General features: G+C 46.0%; 1 protein-coding gene across 7 annotated transcripts in view; it reads right to left on the bottom strand.

Annotated features, from left to right (window-relative positions):
• PIKFYVE (phosphoinositide kinase, FYVE-type zinc finger containing) overlaps window positions 1-18,621 on the bottom strand; it is a 1,728,392-nt gene that overhangs the window by 973,365 nt on the left and 736,406 nt on the right. For all 7 annotated transcript variants that reach the window (XM_069615611.1, XM_069615606.1, XM_069615608.1 and 4 more), the window contains one exon: window positions 636-1,807. In XM_069615611.1, coding sequence (XP_069471712.1) covers window positions 636-1,807 — 1,172 coding nt within the window. The remainder of the gene's footprint in view (window positions 1-635; window positions 1,808-18,621) is intronic.

Below are 18,621 nucleotides of genomic sequence, written 5' to 3'. Positions count from 1 at the left end.
CTACCATTGTAATAGACTGATGGTAGCTAAGCTTTCTCACTCAAGGGCAGGCTGGCTTTGAATGTGAACCTTAAGGAAAGACCATAATAACTATACATGTTCACAAGAGCTTTGGAATAAGACCAGTTTATTCTTCATATTTCAATGCTGTTCAAAATTGCTGCAAGACTGTAGCAGTCCTTTTTACGATACTGACTGGTTAGTGATAACATCATAATTACTAAATTACTTTAATTTTGCTTGTGCAATACCTCATTGGTTGTTGTAGTCTGTGGGAAATCACTGATGCCGGTATTTTATTTATTTACTATATGTATTTATCGAGGTGAACCAGGATGTTTCGACCAACAACACTTTATAATGGATTAACTGTATGCAAGGAAACCCTATAACAGGTGCCTTTGATATGATGGAAGGATTAATACTAATTGACCAGTTGATTTTGGGGAGATGCGAGATACACAAACCAGTGACAGGACAAGGCGGACTATAGACAAAAGTCTGAGGGACCTGCATATCACAAGAGCCTGGATGCAGTGAAGCCAAGGACAAAGTGGTCATGGATGTCTGGAGGGGTGATGGAATCTTGGTGGACAGCAAGACAAGTTCAATCTGAAAAATTATCAAAACATTACCTTAGAGTTCCAGGACAGTTCATTTTGAATCAGTCCCCTGTCTTCGTCGCATTCCTTCTTTCCTTCATCCTTCCCTGAAGAGCCACCAGAGGTATCCTTGCATTGAACAAATGGGTCTGCATCCTTCTGCCGTATCCTTCCCCCTCTTGCCCGGTAATCCGCAAGCATTGCTGCCAAGCTCTGACTGTCACCAAGGTGCTCAGCTATTTTTGTGCTTAGCAGTTCATGAGAAGGCAGCACTTGTATAGACTTGACATGGATGCTTCCGTTCAATCCCTGAAGACCTGAAAACTCCCGCAGCAGTTGTTTCTTTCTCCTGCTTTCCTGCTCCTTAAAATCCTTATTGATGAGAGGAGACAGATACACTTGCTCTGGGAAAAAATCCCTAGTGGGGCACCGCATGCCCTTTTCAGTCAGCAGAAAAGGTTCCCTGAAGGTGATAACTGGGGAGATGCATAGAATAACATCCTTCAACTCCTGCTTGAAGGTTACTGAGTACATCTTCAGCCTGTCCTCTGAGGATGCAACTTCCTCCATTATATATAAACCAGTGTCATCCTGCAAAGGGTCCCGGAATAGTCTCTTCTCACTCGTAGGTTCATCAATACAGTCCAACTGAAGCTTCTGCTGGATTTCAGATTTCAGAATTTCCAAACTTTGGTTATGGTCAACAATAGAACCCGACAACTCTGGTCCTACAACTGGCAGTGAAGATGGCCCCACTGGTGTGGATATAACCGCAGTGAGCACGTTCTCGTTAATAGAGCCTAAATCCACATATTCATCCTCTTCATCAAAGAGAATTTTTTGTTCAAGCTGGTTGTCGATTGAGGACGCTGATCCAAAAGCCACCAGTGATCTGTCACAGGGAAGATCAGAGTCTTGGGTGACAATACTAAGCTCCTCTCTGCGGAAGAGGGCATGATGATCACTTTCATCCCCATGACATTCAATCAATGAACGGAAGGAGCTGTTTTTGGTCAGCGTTGGAGGCATTGCAAACTCATCCATTAAGAAGGAGATTTCCAACTGTGAATGATAAGCCACACAGACCATGAATATGATGATCTCCTTTACACGAGCCAGCTCATACATAGAAGCGCCACGCAGCTTGATGGTGCAGCCTAAGTGCAGGGGGCAGCCTTCAAAAAACATCAAGGTTTTTGCTTCATCTAAAATATTAAGAAAGACAAATACAAGGTTAATCAGCAGCATCAATAATACAAAATCTACATCTATCCTGTCCTCCCCAATAAATGTATGGTTATTGAACTATTCCCTTGCTGGAGCCAAATTGCAAACCAAAGATAAATGCTTGGATATAGAAGTTTAAACAAAATCATCATGGATTGCATGCTCTTATGATTTATGTATTATATGCATTTTATACACTCGTACAGGACTATGGAACACAAGACATGCACCTATAAGTCTGACAACTGTGATGAAATCGCATGTAGTAGGCAGGATGAGGAGGGCAAGGAGACTCTGGGGGGCACTGTCCTCTCTGTGATGCGACTCCTGGAAACAGTATGTGGAGATTGCCCAGAGTCTGCTTTCACTACCCCACATCCTGTGCTAAGGAGTTCCCTAGAAGGCTGCAGGGACTCCAAACTGGGCCACTGCCATGCTATTAAGGAATCATGTAAGCAGCTCACACATTGCAGAATCAGGGAAACATTGAGACTGGAGGTTATACAACACAGTGAGTGAGCAGCCTATGAGCCCACTAGTGATGTAAGAAGAAAGGTCCAAAAGGATTTTTAGACTAGTGGGGGGCTGAGGACTCACAAACGATTTGTATTATCTCGTCTGAAGGTAGGAGACAGCCATTTGCTGATCTCACTAACTAACGGTTGAGACACAGATGTTCATGTACCACGATGGTACCACAAGACTTCAGGTTGAAGTGGTGGCAGTACATTAGCACCTGGCTGCCATGCTAAGTAACAGCTAGGTAGTTACTGAACACAGTGATGAAGAGAAGCCTCAACAATTAGGGATAATGATGAGAGACGCGGAAACAAATAGTGGGAAGGTGGACGAGTCCCACATTGAACCCTGTGACCTGCAGAAAATGAGGAAAATGGACCAGACAATCTGGGACATTATCTAGGTGTTTAAACCAGATTAAGGAGTACAAAAACAATACAGGAACTAAGGTTTGAGGGAGTTGGGATGGATTTACAGAGAACTTCTGTGGCAGCAGCGAGAGAGAGAGCAGGAGAGAGTGAGGTGCCACAGACAGAAGAAAGCTATACTTTAGCCTCCAACAAGTATTCTAACGGAAAGGAGAGCATGCTGCAGCGAGACTACTGGAAGCTATAATTCAGTACTTGACATGACAAAGGTATAGACCACCAAGGAAAGATACAGCTGGCCTTGTGGGGCCCGTTGCCCAGGTCCTCGAAAAAGCCAGGTGCTGCTAGCAATATAAGTATGTTGCTAGCAAGCTCGGGACTATAAAAGAAAGACAGTGCCTGTTGCAAGCTTAAGTCGAGAAAGGCGATTCAGGGTTGATATGTTTGAATACTTGTCTGCCAAGCACCACGGTAAGTGGGAGTAATATCTCCTGGTACTGTTAGAATATACTAATAATATTCATCTTTCTTAGCCCTAAACTAATCCCTTTTTGCGACCAAAATCCCCATATTTTAGTGAATGTTCAAAATGGGGTCGCATTTATCAGTCATCGAGTAAAAACAAAATGGAAATATGTATATGGCTTCCTCTGTTAGTCATTACAAGAAAAGACTGGGTCGGTGTAGAGGGCATGTTTTAGCCGCCTGTTCTTCACTGATGAACTTAGGTTAAACAACATTAAGGACAGATCCTCCTATCCCGTGAAATAAGAAAGGCTGTTCCAATATGGTTCCATTCTCTTAACTAAGTGTTATGTAAAGACTGGCTGCACTAAGCAGAGGTTAGTTACACAATGAGTCAGTGCTCAGCCCTTCCACTTTGTTAAATGCATAAAAGGTATCTTTTAAGGGTTGTGCAAATAGGGTGACCATTGTTGGAACGAAGGGCAGGTGGATTCTGTGTTTAAGGTCTATAACATGAGTCACTGTCCGTCAACTGGTGGAAAGAGCTTGTAATTAAAGCATAAACAAAGTAGAGACTCTTGACATAACAATAACATCTGTTGAATATGCAATTTGTTCCGCTTTCTGGGGATTAGGGTCCCATTGTGTATGTAATCTGAACATATTTGTGTTATTATCTTTTGCAAATGAATAACAAATGACCTATGTTGATGCAGACTTCATCTCCGTATAAAATGTGACACTGTGTACCATTCAGGCACTTCACTTCGACACTCTCCATGAAATACTGGTCGTGGAGGAACCTTAAGTCTGCTCAAGTGTATGATATGCGCAAAATAAATCTTACCTTGAAAGTTTGAAACTCTGTCTCAGATACTTTGTTTGAATTATAGCACTTAGAAGTCTCAGTACAGTATCCACTAAGGCAAAGGGGAGTAATAAGTACTTGCTTTTAGGCAAGAATTGCAGTTACCTTTAGGAGCTTGGGAAGGTAACCCACGGTCAGAGGATAACAATATCTGAATGAAAAAGCAACCCCAACAAATCTGACTATGGAGCCGACAGCTGTAAGGGCAACGAATAATAATGCTGACACAAAGGTTGCATGGCAGTGGTTATAGACTTACATGTAAAATACCCTCACTATCCCTATCATCTAAAAGGGGTTTCCCTAACTCAAGGTAATACTAAAGGATCCGTCTGAATGTCCGTCCCAATCAAAGGCAACCGTTCTGTGTCACAACCTACTTCTATCCCTTACACTACAACTAAAGACTAATCAATCAGCTATTTATATAGCGCTCTTTCACCCAAGGCATCATGGCGCTTAAAACAACCGATAACAAGGCAGATGTAAGAAATCATAGGTAAACGTGTGAGGAAGAATTTATCTGAAAAGGAAAGTTTTCAAATGTTGTTTGAAAGCTATGAAATCCTCAATTTTCCTCAACCTTTAGGGAAATGAATTCCAAAGCCTAGGCCCTGCAACTGAGAAAGCACAGTCTCCCAATCGTTCTTTCTTATATTTAGGTATCCGTAGCAAAGCTGCATTTGAGGATCTCAGAGAGCGAGCTGGGAGATATCTGTTCAGTTTTTCTTGGATGGCTAAGCAACCCTTCCCACCTAAGGTACGGTGCATAATGCACAGTGCCTTGAATTTTACCTTGGAAGCCAGTGGAGAGATTGTCTGGCCTTAGTTACTCCTGTTCCAACAGGTATGGGTGTAACCAGACGCACTGCAGTGTTTTGTAGCACTTGCAGGCGCTGGATGAGAAAAGACGGCTGCGCAAAGTAGATGGCGTTACAGTAGTCCAAGCTCCCATTTACACAAGCTGCCACAATTTGATCTTGAAATTTGTCTGGAATAAAGGGGAAGACTTTTTTTAGTTGTTTGAGCTTAACAAAGCCTGAACCATATACAGCGTTAAGCAGCACCTCCATGGACAGGGATTCAGATAGCTTAATCCCTAAATTACGCACCACTTTAGCCAGTTTAGGTAGTGGGCCAAGTGATTCTGGCCAGAGAGCATCAGTCCAACTGTCGGCTGGCCCTGGCAGGCCTGAAATCAGGATTTCTGTCTTCCCACCATTTAGTTTGAGCCAATTTAACTCCATCCAGACCCGGACGGCTTCCAAGCAGTTTCTTAGCCTGTCCTTTACCTCATCCTGCTTGGTGTCAAGTCCAAACAGGATTTGTGTATCGTCTGCATATGAAAAGAGTCTGAAGCCAAACAAGTGAATGAGGATCAACAGAGGGCGAATATAAAGATTAAAGAGTAAGGCGGAAAGAGCTGATCCCGGCGGAACTACACATGAGATTGACAGTGAAGATGAACGATAAGGGTGAAGGGACACTATTTGAGAACGTCGGGTCAGAAAGTGTCAAGAACCCCACTCCTGTGCGAGTAGCTGGGGCATATACTGTTGCCAAACTGCCTAACAGACATAAATGCCTTTATTTCAGGGCCCTCCTGTGTCCAAGGTGCAGGCAAATGACTTGGGACCAGCCCTCCTGGCATAGAAGTCCACAAACACCCGAAAAGGAACAGAAGACTACATTTCCCAGAGGCCCCGCGCGACCGCGAGCCTCTGGGAAGCTTTGGGACCACGCCCGATCAATCGCGCATGCGCGCAGAACTCGCACGGATCCCCGCTTGCGCTACGGACTCTTCGCCGGAGAAGACGTGTCTCCGTGGGCTCCTGCAGGCTGCTGTCAGCGGGGCCATTCCCCGCCTGCGAACACTGCAGGCCCCGCTGCTTGCTTAAGATAAGTGCTTTACTCATTGGTTGGGAACGAGGGCGTGTGGGGAGTTTTGGTGCTACTAACCCGCTCCGACTCGGGGCCTTGAAACACCGCGGATTGGGCTCCGGCACCGGCACCATTAACCCTTGGTTGGCAGACTCGCATGCCGGACTCCAATATTGTAGTGAACCGAGGCACCCGGCATCGTCAACCCTTGCTTGGCAGAGCCGCATGCTGGATTCTATGTTGTAGCGAACCGGCACCATTAACCCTTGATTCTTAAAGGTTGCACGCCGCATGCTATGTCTAACGCTGTTAAGCACCAAGCTCATAGGTGTCTCATTTCTTGTAGTGGCAGAACGCCGGCTACGTGGCCTCGTTAAGGAACATTGGAGTGATCAATCCATGACAGAATCCCGTACTTCTGAAGCTAAGTGCTTAAACCTTTGTGTGATCAAAATGCTCTTGTGTTAATGTTTTGGGGGCATTTACCTGTGTATCTGAATCTATGGGAGCTCTCTGAGTAATACGCTATGGTCAAATCTAAGAACTTATGTATGTATGAATGTATGAATGTGATATGGTATTGTCTAATGCATCCAAGCCTAGAGAAGTAATCTGGGTGTTGGAACTGGTAGCACGAGGAAGTGCAAGGTGCATGAATCTGGCAGTATCTGAGAGTCCACGGATAGCCCAGGAGGGCTGAACCTTATTTTCCCTGAACTACCCCAACCCTATCCAAAACCTCTCCCTTTCCCTCAACCCGGTTTACCTAATACCCCCTACCCATCCAAACCAGCGGACCCTAACCCTCTTTCCCCGGCGGGTCGCGGATGCCTGAGTGTTGAATATCTCAGGCGCCAAGACCCAACGGGGAGGCAGGTGTACGTGCTACCTCCGCGCAAGACAACGTACCCGACAGGAGCGCAAGCCCAAGTATTGCCGAGCGCCTGGGTAGCACGTCGCCATGGAGGAGATTTTACATGCCCTACGTGATTTAAAGCACGAATTGCAAACTACTCGCCATGATTATGCAAACTTGGCGGGTCAGGTCCAAGCCCTTACGGTGCAAGCCAATGCCCAAGCTATTCCGTTGCCTCCGGACCCAACTCCACCTGCCCCAGTCCAGGTATCAGTGACCACGGAAGCCCCTATTCCCTTGTCAGCCCCCGAAAGGTATCATGGGGATCCACATAAATTCAACCAGTTCATCATGCAATGCCAGTTGCACTTTATTACAAAGCCAAATGTCTTTCGTACCTCCCAGGCTCGTTCGGCTTTTGTGATCTCTTACCTTGGGGGGGACGCTGCATCTTGGGCTACACCGTTAGTGTCTAAGGACGATGAGCTTTTATACCAATGGGACATGTTCCTTGAGGAGTTTGGGAAGATATTTAATCGTAGGACGGCGACTCTGATTAAAGATCGATAGCTTCTTACCTTGCGTCAAGGAGGCAGGGACTTGGTTTCTTATGTCACCACGTTTAACAGGTTGGCAGTAGAAACGGATTGGCCCCAAGAGAAACGCCTGGCCTTATTCTACCAAGGGCTGCGGGACGAAACTAAGAACCTCATAGCACAGGTTGATCCCCAACCAGAAACGTGTTCAGCCATGATTGACTTAGCCTTGCGGTTAGACCAAAGGCAGAGTGATAGGAAACTAGACAGGAAGAAATGGGAGGCAAGGCCCCTACTACGACTAGATCAACAGGTCAAAAATACCAGAGTAGAGAAGCCCTCCGAAGAACCTATGCAGGTAGGAACAGTGCGAGGCCCTCTCAGTAAGGAAGAAAAAGACAAGAGGCGTCGTGAGAGGCTCTGTCTTTACTGTGGAAAGGGAGGACATTTTGTTCGAGAGTGCACCAGCAAGCCTAAGGGAGAGCAATCGGGAAACGAAAAAGCTCGCCTGTAAGGGTGGCCCCGGCGAGCCAATCTGAAGACACCCCTAAGGTTCTCGCTAATATTCAGCAATCAAAATTCACACATGTAACAGTTTCCGGGCACATTGGTTGGGAAGATCGGCGTATACCAGTTAAGCTGATGATAGACTCAGGAGCTACCGGGAACTTCATTGACACAACCTTGGCACATCAGTTGGGTATTCCTCCAACCCTTAAAAAGCATGAGGAAGAAGTGAAATCCGTAGATGGATCACCCCTAATCTCAGGTCGCATAACTCAGCAAACCAGGTGGTTGCATTTGGAATGCGATGCGCAGCATCATGAGGACATCAGGTTCGATGTCATCGCAGCACCCCAATTTGGAATGATTCTAGGGTTACCTTGGTTGGGTACCCATAATCCAGACGTAGACTGGGTTCAAGCGTCGTCGTGCTTCTCATCAAGCCACTGCCTTAAGACCTGTCTGCATGTTGGGAAGGTGTCAACGAAGGAAGAACAAGTAATAGGAAGTACCGAAACTACGTTACCCGCAGTGTACGAGAGCTATAGGGATGTATTCAGTAAAACCGCTGCCGAGACCTTGCCGCCCCACCGAACCTTCGACTGCAGGATCGACCTAGAACCTGGTGCATCCATGCCTTGCAGCAGAATATATGCTCTAACAGAAGCAGAAAATGAACACTTAAAAGCCTACATCGAAACTAACCTAGCCAATGGGTTTATACGCCGCTTTAAGTCACCTGTCTCGTCCCCCTTATTCTTCGTCCCAAAAAAGACCGGGGACTTGAGGACATGCATTGACTACAGAGCCATCAACCGTATAACCATAAAGAACAGGTACCCCCTGCCGTTAATATCCACTCTGTTGGATCAGGTGCGAGACGCTAAGATATTCACCAAATTAGACTTACGAGGAGCCTACCATCTTGTGCGGGTGCGTGAGGGTGACGAATGGAAGACTGCTTTTCGGACCAAGTTTGGCCTTTACGAGTATCAAGTCATGCCATTCGGGCTCTGCAACGCACCGGCCGCCTTCCAGCACTTCCTGGATGAAGTTTTGCGGGGGTATCTAGACGTTTTTACCATGGTGTATATCGATGACATCCTTATTTATTCTCACAACCTGGAGGAACATCGAAAACATGTGGAAGCAGTCCTACAACGCCTAAGAGAACACCAACTCTACGCAAAACTAGAAAAGTGCGAATTTCATCAGTCTACTATAGAGTTCTTAGGTTTTGTTTTATCCTTAGACGGCATCACCATGGACAATAAGAAGGTGAAGGCCATCCTGGAGTGGCCTTCTCCTACGTCAGTGAAGGAAGTTCAAACGGTGTTAGGCTTTGCCAACTTTTATCGACGGTTTATTAATGGGTTTGCAAAAATGGTGCAACCTATTACCCGTCTGCTCAAAAAGGGAATCACGTTCCTTTGGGATGCAGCTGCAGATACCGGTTTTCAAGCCCTGAAAAACGCGTTTGCTTCGGCCCCTGTGTTGCTTCACCCAGACCCCAATCGCCCCTACATAGTAGAAACTGATGCCTCCAGCTACGCGCTGGGGGCAATTCTGTCACAAAGGGACAATTCAGGTCAACTGCATCCGGTTGCGTACTATTCGCGCTCGCTGCTTCCTGCAGAGCGTAACTATGTGATAGCAGACCGGGAACTTCTTGCAATTAAGGTGGCCTTCGATGAGTGGCGTCACTACTTGATGGGTGCTCGTCACACTATCACCATATTAACGGATCATAGGAATTTACAACTCCTAAAATCAGCCAAGGCCCTAAGCCCCCGACAACTACGTTGGGCGATGCTATTTGCTGAGTACGATTTTATTGTGACTTATCGTCCTGGAACTGAAAATAAGAAAGCCGATATCCTATCTCGTTACCCCGAACCAGATCCTAAAACACTTAAGGAGGAGGAACCAAGGCCCATCGTGCCTTCCGCACGCATCATAGGCAGCGTCACTGTGGATGATATATTCAATGACATTAGGAATGCAATGACTGCTCAGGAACTAGCACGATGGAATGACCCTAAGAATTCACGAACCATCAAAGAAGGACTTCCTTTCCAAGGTGCGACTTTATATTTACCTACCACAGCCATACAACTACAAGCTATTAAATGGTGTCATGATTCGCCATATGTGGGACACCCAGGGGTTGCGAAAACCTGCGAATTATTGAGGCGTCATTTCTGGTAGCCTAAGCTACGACGAGACGTCCAGCGGTATGTACTAAATTGTGAATGTTGCTTAAGGAACAAAGCGGACCATCAAAGACCTGCCGGAATGCTGCAACCATTACCGACACCACCAACGCCTCGGCATACTGTTTCCTTGGATTTGATTGTGGACTTACCCGCTGGCCATGGCCTCACCACAATTATAGTAGTAGTAGACTCTTTCAGCAAGCTGGCTCATTTCATACCTTGTAAGGGGGTTCCTACGGCCAAAGAATTAGTCGAGCTTTTCCTCCAAAACATCGTAAGGTTACATGGCATCCCTCATTGTATGGTATCTGATCGGGGTTCTCAGTTTACGTCTCGTTTCTGGCGGGCTTTCTGTACTTCAACTGGTATTGACAAACTGAACGAGTCAACCAAACACTTGAACAGTATTTACGATGCATGACCTATGATAATAATGCTTCTTGGGCTGATACTCTCTGGTTGGCAGAATTGGCTTATAATAATGCTGTACATTCATCTACCAAAATAACACCCTTTTATGGTACTTATGGTTATCATCCACGATTCCAACCTGTTCCCCATGGGGCTGTTGACATGGTGCCTGCGGCTCAAACACACAGAGAACACTTAGTAAAGATTTGGAAAAATATCCTTATAAATTTAAACAAAGCAAAACTAGCATACAAGAAGTCTGCTGATAAGAAAAGACGACCAGGCCCCCAGTACAGAATTGGTGATAAGGTCTGGTTGGCTACACGGAATCTCCACTTACATGGTCCCAAGAAGTTTCAGCCAAGATTTATAGGCCCATTCTTGGTAGAGAAAGTCATAAACCCAGTAGCTATCCGCCTAACTTTACCACCGCAGATGCGTATACACCCAGTGTTTCATGTGTCTCTCATAAAGCCGGCACCCACGTCCATCCACCTGAAGAGACCTCCCCCCATCGACGTACAGGGAAACCCAGAATATGAGATACAGTCTATTTTGGATTCACGTATACAACATGGGGTACTACAATATTTAATAGATTGGCTGGGGTATGGACCCGAAGAACGATCTTGGGAGCCAGCGACCAATGTCCATGCTTCTCGTTTGGTCCGACGGTTTCATGTCAACAACCCTGCTAAACCGGGAGCTGTTGGGAGGGGGAGTACTGTCAAGAACCCCACTCCTGTGCGAGTAGCTGGGGCATATACTGTTGCCAAACTGCCTAACAGACATAAATGCCTTTATTTCAGGGCCCTCCTGTGTCCAAGGTGCAGGCAAATGACTTGGGACCAGCCCTCCTGGCATAGAAGTCCACAAACACCCGAAAAGGAACAGAAGACTACATTTCCCAGAGGCCCCGCGCGACCGCGAGCCTCTGGGAAGCTTTGGGACCACGCCCGATCAATCGCGCATGCGCGCAGAACTCGCACGGATCCCCGCTTGCGCTACGGACTCTTCGCCGGAGAAGACGTGTCTCCGTGGGCTCCTGCAGGCTGCTGTCAGCGGGGCCATTCCCCGCCTGCGAACACTGCAGGCCCCGCTGCTTGCTTAAGATAAGTGCTTTACTCATTGGTTGGGAACGAGGGCGTGTGGGGAGTTTTGGTGCTACTAACCCGCTCCGACTCGGGGCCTTGAAACACCGCGGATTGGGCTCCGGCACCGGCACCATTAACCCTTGGTTGGCAGACTCGCATGCCGGACTCCAATATTGTAGTGAACCGAGGCACCCGGCATCGTCAACCCTTGCTTGGCAGAGCCGCATGCTGGATTCTATGTTGTAGCGAACCGGCACCATTAACCCTTGATTCTTAAAGGTTGCACGCCGCATGCTATGTCTAACGCTGTTAAGCACCAAGCTCGTAGGTGTCTCATTTCTTGTAGTGGCAGAACGCCGGCTACGTGGCCTCGTTAAGGAACATTGGAGTGATCGATCCATGACAGAATCCCGTACTTCTGAAGCTAAGTGCTTAAACCTTTGTGTGATCAAAATGCTCTTGTGTTAATGTTTTGGGGGCATTTACCTGTGTATCTGAATCTATGGGAGCTCTCTGAGTAATACGCTATGGTCAAATCTAAGAACCTATGTATGTATGAATGTATGAATGTGATATGGTATTGTCTAATGCATCCAAGCCTAGAGAAGTAATCTGGGTGTTGGAACTGGTAGCACGAGGAAGTGCAAGGTGCATGAATCTGGCAGTATCTGAGAGTCCACGGATAGCCCAGGAGGGCTGAACCTTATTTTCCCTGAACTACCCCAACCCTATCCAAAACCTCTCCCTTTCCCTCAACCCGGTTTACCTAATACCCCCTACCCATCCAAACCAGCGGACCCTAACCCTCTTTCCCCGGCGGGTCGCGGATGCCTGAGTGTTGAATATCTCAGGCGCCAAGACCCAACGGGGAGGCAGGTGTACGTGCTACCTCCGCGCAAGACAACGTACCTGACAGAAAGGAACGAAACCAATCCAGTGCTGCCCCCGAAAACCCTGGCTCCTTTAACCTTGCCAGCAATATACCGTGATCAATGGTGCTGGAGGTGGCCGACAGGTCCAACAAAATGAGGCCTGTCATGCCGCCCTCGTCCCTGATCATGGTAATACATGGTAATCCAACACAGATACCTGAACTGACTCGGTTCCCATCAAAGGGCAAAGGCCAATTTGACAACTACCCAAAATGTTTTGGCTTTTCAGAAATGTTCTCCCTTGGGGAGTCACCACTGCTTCTAAAACTTTCATAAGAAAGGGCAGGAGTAAGATAGGTCGATAAATAGCTAGAGTCGAGGTATCCAGTGTTGGCTTCTTCAATAATGGTATTACCAGGGCTTCCTTGAGTTTAGATGGAACTTGACCACACTTCAAGGATGAATTCACAGCAGTGACCAGCGTATCAGAAAAATCTACTGGCTCTGCTTTGAACAATTTCAGTGGGATAGAGTCAAGGGGTGACACCGATTTAACCTTAACTACTATTTTCATCAACTCCTCCCCATTAGTTTAAGTGAAGTTAGAGAAACCAGTGTAATGCCAATGTAGGTATACCGCTATCCATATTGGCCTTTTTCCCTTCTTTAAGATTCCCACTACTTACACTACTATTCCTCATCTCATCAATTTTAGTAATGAAGAATGTTGAGAGCTCATCACAAAGATTGCGAAGTGACTGTCAGCACATTACTATCGGGTTTAGTCAATTTGTTAATGATCTCCATTCTTTTTTTTTAGCATTAACAGCAGCGTGGATTGAATCCTCTAAATATAAGGATTTAGCTGTTTTTACACCTAATGGGAGGCCGGACGTTGCCGTTTATATGCTTCACAAAGATAAGCCTCATAGTCTTTCCTTCATAGCCGCTCTGCCTGCCGAGTTTCCAAGCGCAATGCTGGAAGCTCTGGCGTATACCAAGGGACACAGTGAAATGGTGCCTTAGTCATAAGTTTTAATGGGGCCAGTTGATCTGCTACGGACTCCAAACAGTTGACCAATCCATCTATATCCTGTGAAGAAAGACCCAGCACATGCATTACGTTAGCCTGTTGCTTAGTGAGTTTGATAAAAACCGTGGCTGGATGAACTTTCGCCCAGTTACGTCCCCAATATGGAACATTAGATTGGAGGAGGCGGTTTAGAAACTCCTCCTGTTTTAATTAGCAGGTCCAAGGTGTGGTCTTTAATGTGTGTAGGACTCAACATGTGCTGTAACAATTGCAGTTGTTTGATGGCTCTAATAAGAGCTCCATGTGTTTGGGCTGACCCTGTTTCTGCCCATAAATTAAAATCTCCAAGTATAATCAGATTTTTATATTGAAGTGATAATTTTGGTGCATTGTTCAGGAAGGTGCGAGTAAACGTGGTAAGATTTGTCGCCGGTGGGCGATAACCTAGCCCAAGATGGCATACCCAAATCATACCAAGAATTCACCATCACTCAACACTAAATATTCAATTGCTGATTCCAAGGAGTTTTGCAGCTATGTACACTCGTACTGCGAGTTGTAAATCAATGCAACCCCCCTCCCGGATGCTTAACTCCAAGGTTAACCGTTAGCAAGGCATATCCAGGAGGCAGCATTTGTATAATGTCAGATCCTCTGGTATCCGTAAGTCACGTCTCTGTAACAAATACCAGATCAGTGCAGTGATCCTCTAATAAGGAGAACATCTCCACCCTGTGTGCCACCAGGGAGCGTGCATTAATAAGACATGCGAATAAAGGAATTGGGGCGTGGGATAACATAGGGACCGTTTCCTGCCAGCCCTTCGGAAATACCGTCCTTGCTGGGGCTAAGGCAAGTAACATACTAAGGGACATTTGTTCCCGAGATATATGGGGTGCCCAGAGCACAGATTCAGTGCGGACGAGCGCAGAGGGGCCGGACTTTGGCCTGACGTCGGGCTGCGATCGGTTGCTGGGCTCCTGGTGAAGGCCACTAAATAGGTAAGTCATACAATTGTATAGACCAGCCTTTCAGGAGGCTGAGGAAGGTAGGCGAAAGCGAGAAAACACTCACGTGCAGCAATGTGTGCTGGTATGAAAATAAAGAAAGCTGGGAATTGTAGTCCCTGGCAAAAACACCAGTTTACACAAGTCCAGGCAAACTTGAAGCCGAGAAAACGGCATACAAGGAAACAAAATAAAACAGAGGGATGCAAAAAAAATAGATTGTAGTAATGAAAAAACTATGGTTCAGGAAACAACCACAGCGTCCAGTCAGCCGCCCGGCGCAGTAGCGCCTGAAAGGAAATTAAATGTTTTCTTTCTAAAACAGACAGATTGAAAATGAAAGATAAAAGCAAAATAAACACAAACACTCTGGTGTGTTACCGCTGTGTCTGCTGCTTTCATTTGGAGACGGGCTGATAAGCCCTAGAAGTGACCAGGCGCTGAGGAGGCTGGAGAAGGTAGGCGAAAGTGAGAAAAGACTCACGTGCAGCAATGTGTGCTGGTATGAAAATAAAGACAGCTGGGAAATGTAGTCCCCGACAAAAACACCAGTGTAATGTATCGAACAGAAAGTTCCTTCCCGGGAGAATGATTCTTCTCCTAGTATCTGGGTGGTGTTCATAAGAATGTTCGCTCACAGAAAGGTTGTTAGGGGGACTCCCTTTGTATTTCTTGTGGGTTCCACACAGTATTTGCACAACTAGACGTTCTGGACCAGGAGAATGACTCCCTTCTCCTGCTACTTGTCTATACAGTTCACAATAATGTCTCTTAGGCATTCCTCATGCCACTGGTGAGCTACTTCGTGGCAGTACTTAGCAGTTGATTACTCTTCATGGTTGTTGTGTTCTTCCTCATCTCAGTATGTCTTGTTTTGTCAATCTCCCAAGTGCTACAAAAATACATGGACTTACTCCTGATGAAATGGCTTGGTATGGAGGGGAAGGCTAGGGAATGTTGGGGAGTGACATGGTTCAATGGGCTATACCCTAGGTAATCGTCCTCGTCCGCAAAGAAGGAGTCCCTCCCTATGAGGTTTTCCCACATTAAAACACCCTTAGGGGGACTAATGGGAAGCGGCTGCACCTCCCTTGCCTCATGGAAAGGGGCTCCCCTTTGGGGAGAAGTGACGACACCTTGAAAATCAACACACTGCTCTACCCCAAGAAATGAAGGAAGACTAGGACATTTTGGACTTGATGATTAATTAGCTCATATTGGTCACTACAGAATTGAATTTGGACATTAGGTCTTGTGCGGAACTAACCATTAACACTAATTTTCTATATCTCTATTCTTGACACTTCCTTCCCATTCTTGACACTAATTTCCAACTGCCCCGCTTGAATTGCTACGATCCTGTAGGCCACCATCCAACCTCTCCTTTTGATACAAAAAATATGCTTAACTATATTCTGAGTCTTGAGTTTCTGTTGATTATGCACCTAACACAACACACACTTCAATAATATGCTTTAGTTTATTTTCAGTTACCTCATGTAGAATGCACTTTTGATTTCCAAGTGTGGCGCAGGTAATCGCTCAATAACACTAATTCTTTTAAGTGCTCAACCTGACTCGATTACTCATGGTGAAAGGGAAGCAATAGTACTGGAAAAGAGTGGCACCGGAGACGGCTGTGGGCTTATGTGCTAGGTGAATTTGTGAAAATTGAAAGACTGCATGGTGCTGATGGCCCTTAACTGCTGCTAGGTTTTGGGCCTATGTGCATTTGAGCAGCATTGTCATTCTCTGCCGAATCCTGGTCAGCTTTTCACACTTATTAAAAGTGATTTAATAGGAATGCAGAAGTGACTTCTGAGGACAGGTGTGAGGCATGTAATCTCTTCAAACATGTCTCCTGACTTCTGGGAGGTGCACAGGAGTGAGGATTCACGTACCTCTCAGCATTGGTGTCCACCACAAAGCAGGGCAAAAGCATTAAGAGAATGGAGGAGAAAATGGGAAGCAAATGCTTTTGACTGGCACCATTTATTGGGGAAGTGGAGACTCAACCAAGGGTGCCCATACAGAAGGTATAAACCACACCAGCAGGGGAAAAAATAAATTGATGCAAAAGAGAAAGCAGTTATGGGGAGTTAGGCATACATATTAATGCCTATCCACCCTCCCTAAAGGATCATACACAATCTGAAAATTCCATAAAAATGAAGAATTAAAGCCCATTATGTTTTCCAAAAGCAGAGAAATCAAAAGACTCCTAGAAGAAAAGAAAATATTAAATGACTTAAAAAGTCCAGCAATAGAAACGAAGGCGACCAGCCAAATGGCTTAGACTATTCTGAACCAATTGGTGACATCAATGAATAATGTACCCACTTATGCTACTTACTGTTACAAAAATGTGATATTTTTTTCATTATAACATTTTCATTATTACAGCATTCCCTGTAATTTAATGTGTTAAAATCACTGCATACCATTAAACTGTATCAGAAAGCGAAACTTCCTGTGAGAATGGCTTGTAGGGTTTCTGATCTGTATTTATCGGGCCCGTCTGGAACAAGAGAACAGAGGATAATCCCACCCACTGGAGGAATTGGAAATAAGAGCTAATCAGAAGTGGAAATGAAGAGAAGAGACACACAGAGCTGGAGAAGCCTGGAGACCTCCTCCTGGGAGGCGTGGCAGGACAAAGGGAACATATGTCAAGTGTGGTGGACCCAAGCATGGCCGATCCCATGGAACGCTCACAATCCCTGAAAGGGCAGGAGTTGGGAGCACCCAGCCCACAAGAATACTGAGGAGCAAACGGCTCCCGAAAAGCAGTTAACCTGCATACAGGGAAGCCCTCGCTGAAGTACCGTGGAATCCAGCTGGAGGAGAGAATAAGCTCAACCTGATGCAGCACACCCTGGAGTTGCCAAAGAAGCAGCGATGCATCTAACGCGAGGAGCAATGGCTGTAAATGTGAGGTATGCAGTGGCTCTGGGGAACTGGGAGTAGGGCATCCAGCCCCAAAGAAACACCAAGGAGGGGGGAGGAGGAGTCCCCAAGGTAGGGAAAGCACAAAGAGACCCCAGGACAGGGTGACTGTAACGAAACCTCAAGCAGGGATAAGAGCGGAGAAACCCCCAAGACAGGGTGAGATGCAGGAAGCCCCAAGGAACCAAAAGAAAGGTGAGGAACCATAAGAGCCCCCAGACGGATAAAATTGGAGATGCCCCAAGGCTAGGAGAACCTGAAAAGACCCCAATGTGGGGTGATGAGAGAAACCAATGTGGGGTAAAGAATGAGAAGTATGCAGGTGGGGAGAACCCCAGGAATACAAGGCGAAAACCCAGAGTGGGAATATGGCACAGGAGTCCCCAAGTGGGAAAGAAGACAAGAGACTGAAATAAAACCCTGGTAGAGAGATCAACAATAGACTGACAACAAAACAAAAGGATAGAAAGTTTGAAGAGAGATTCAGTGTACTTGGTGGAACTGTACATCTGGGTGAGGAGCCCCTTTTTGATAAAGATACAGCAGGATGGGGTTCAGAAACCAGTCACCATTCCCTTTTTTGGGCAAGGGTCCCAGGTATACTATTGTTAAATGTATGTTTCATTTATTTTGTAGTGGTAGAGACAGAACTCATGTTAGGATAGGATTCTGCACAGAGAACCCTTCTTGCTTTGAAAGAGCAACCTTTTGTGTTTTCCTTATGGAGTAGGACAGATCATCTTAAGCTTAGCCCTTGTGTTTTCTAATAAAGAACATTCAGCAAATATGTCACTCCCGATTCTGATCTACATACCTCCTTTAACGACCAATCTTTCCCTAACTGTCGAAATTTGCAACTTACATCAGCAAGCACACCAGCAAGATCAGCAGAGGAAACTGTACCCCTAAATGCATAAGGATAATCATTCCATTTAATATCCTCAAGTGCGAATTAAACAGTAACCAAGAGCTGTATGTCAGCAGTTAAAGGCCCCAAAATTCATGAACAAATAAGTGAGCTAGTAAGATGCGCCATCACCTCTTGCTCTTCGTATAACAAATCACAGGATGTTCTGCTCCTCGCTCCCCCCTGATCAGTTGCCCACCCACGGTACATCTCCTTACGAGGATCACATTAATCAGCCCAATTCTGATGAATTTATGTACTCTATTTTCCAGCCGCCTGGTAGTTCAAATGTTGACAGCTTGAGACCTC

This window comes from Ambystoma mexicanum, chromosome 9, assembly GCF_040938575.1.
Source record: "Ambystoma mexicanum isolate Mex_15411 chromosome 9, UKY_AmexF1_1, whole genome shotgun sequence".
In the NCBI taxonomy this organism is placed as follows: Eukaryota; Metazoa; Chordata; class Amphibia; order Caudata; family Ambystomatidae; genus Ambystoma; species Ambystoma mexicanum.
This window is presented reverse-complemented; position numbering and strand designations above follow the sequence as displayed.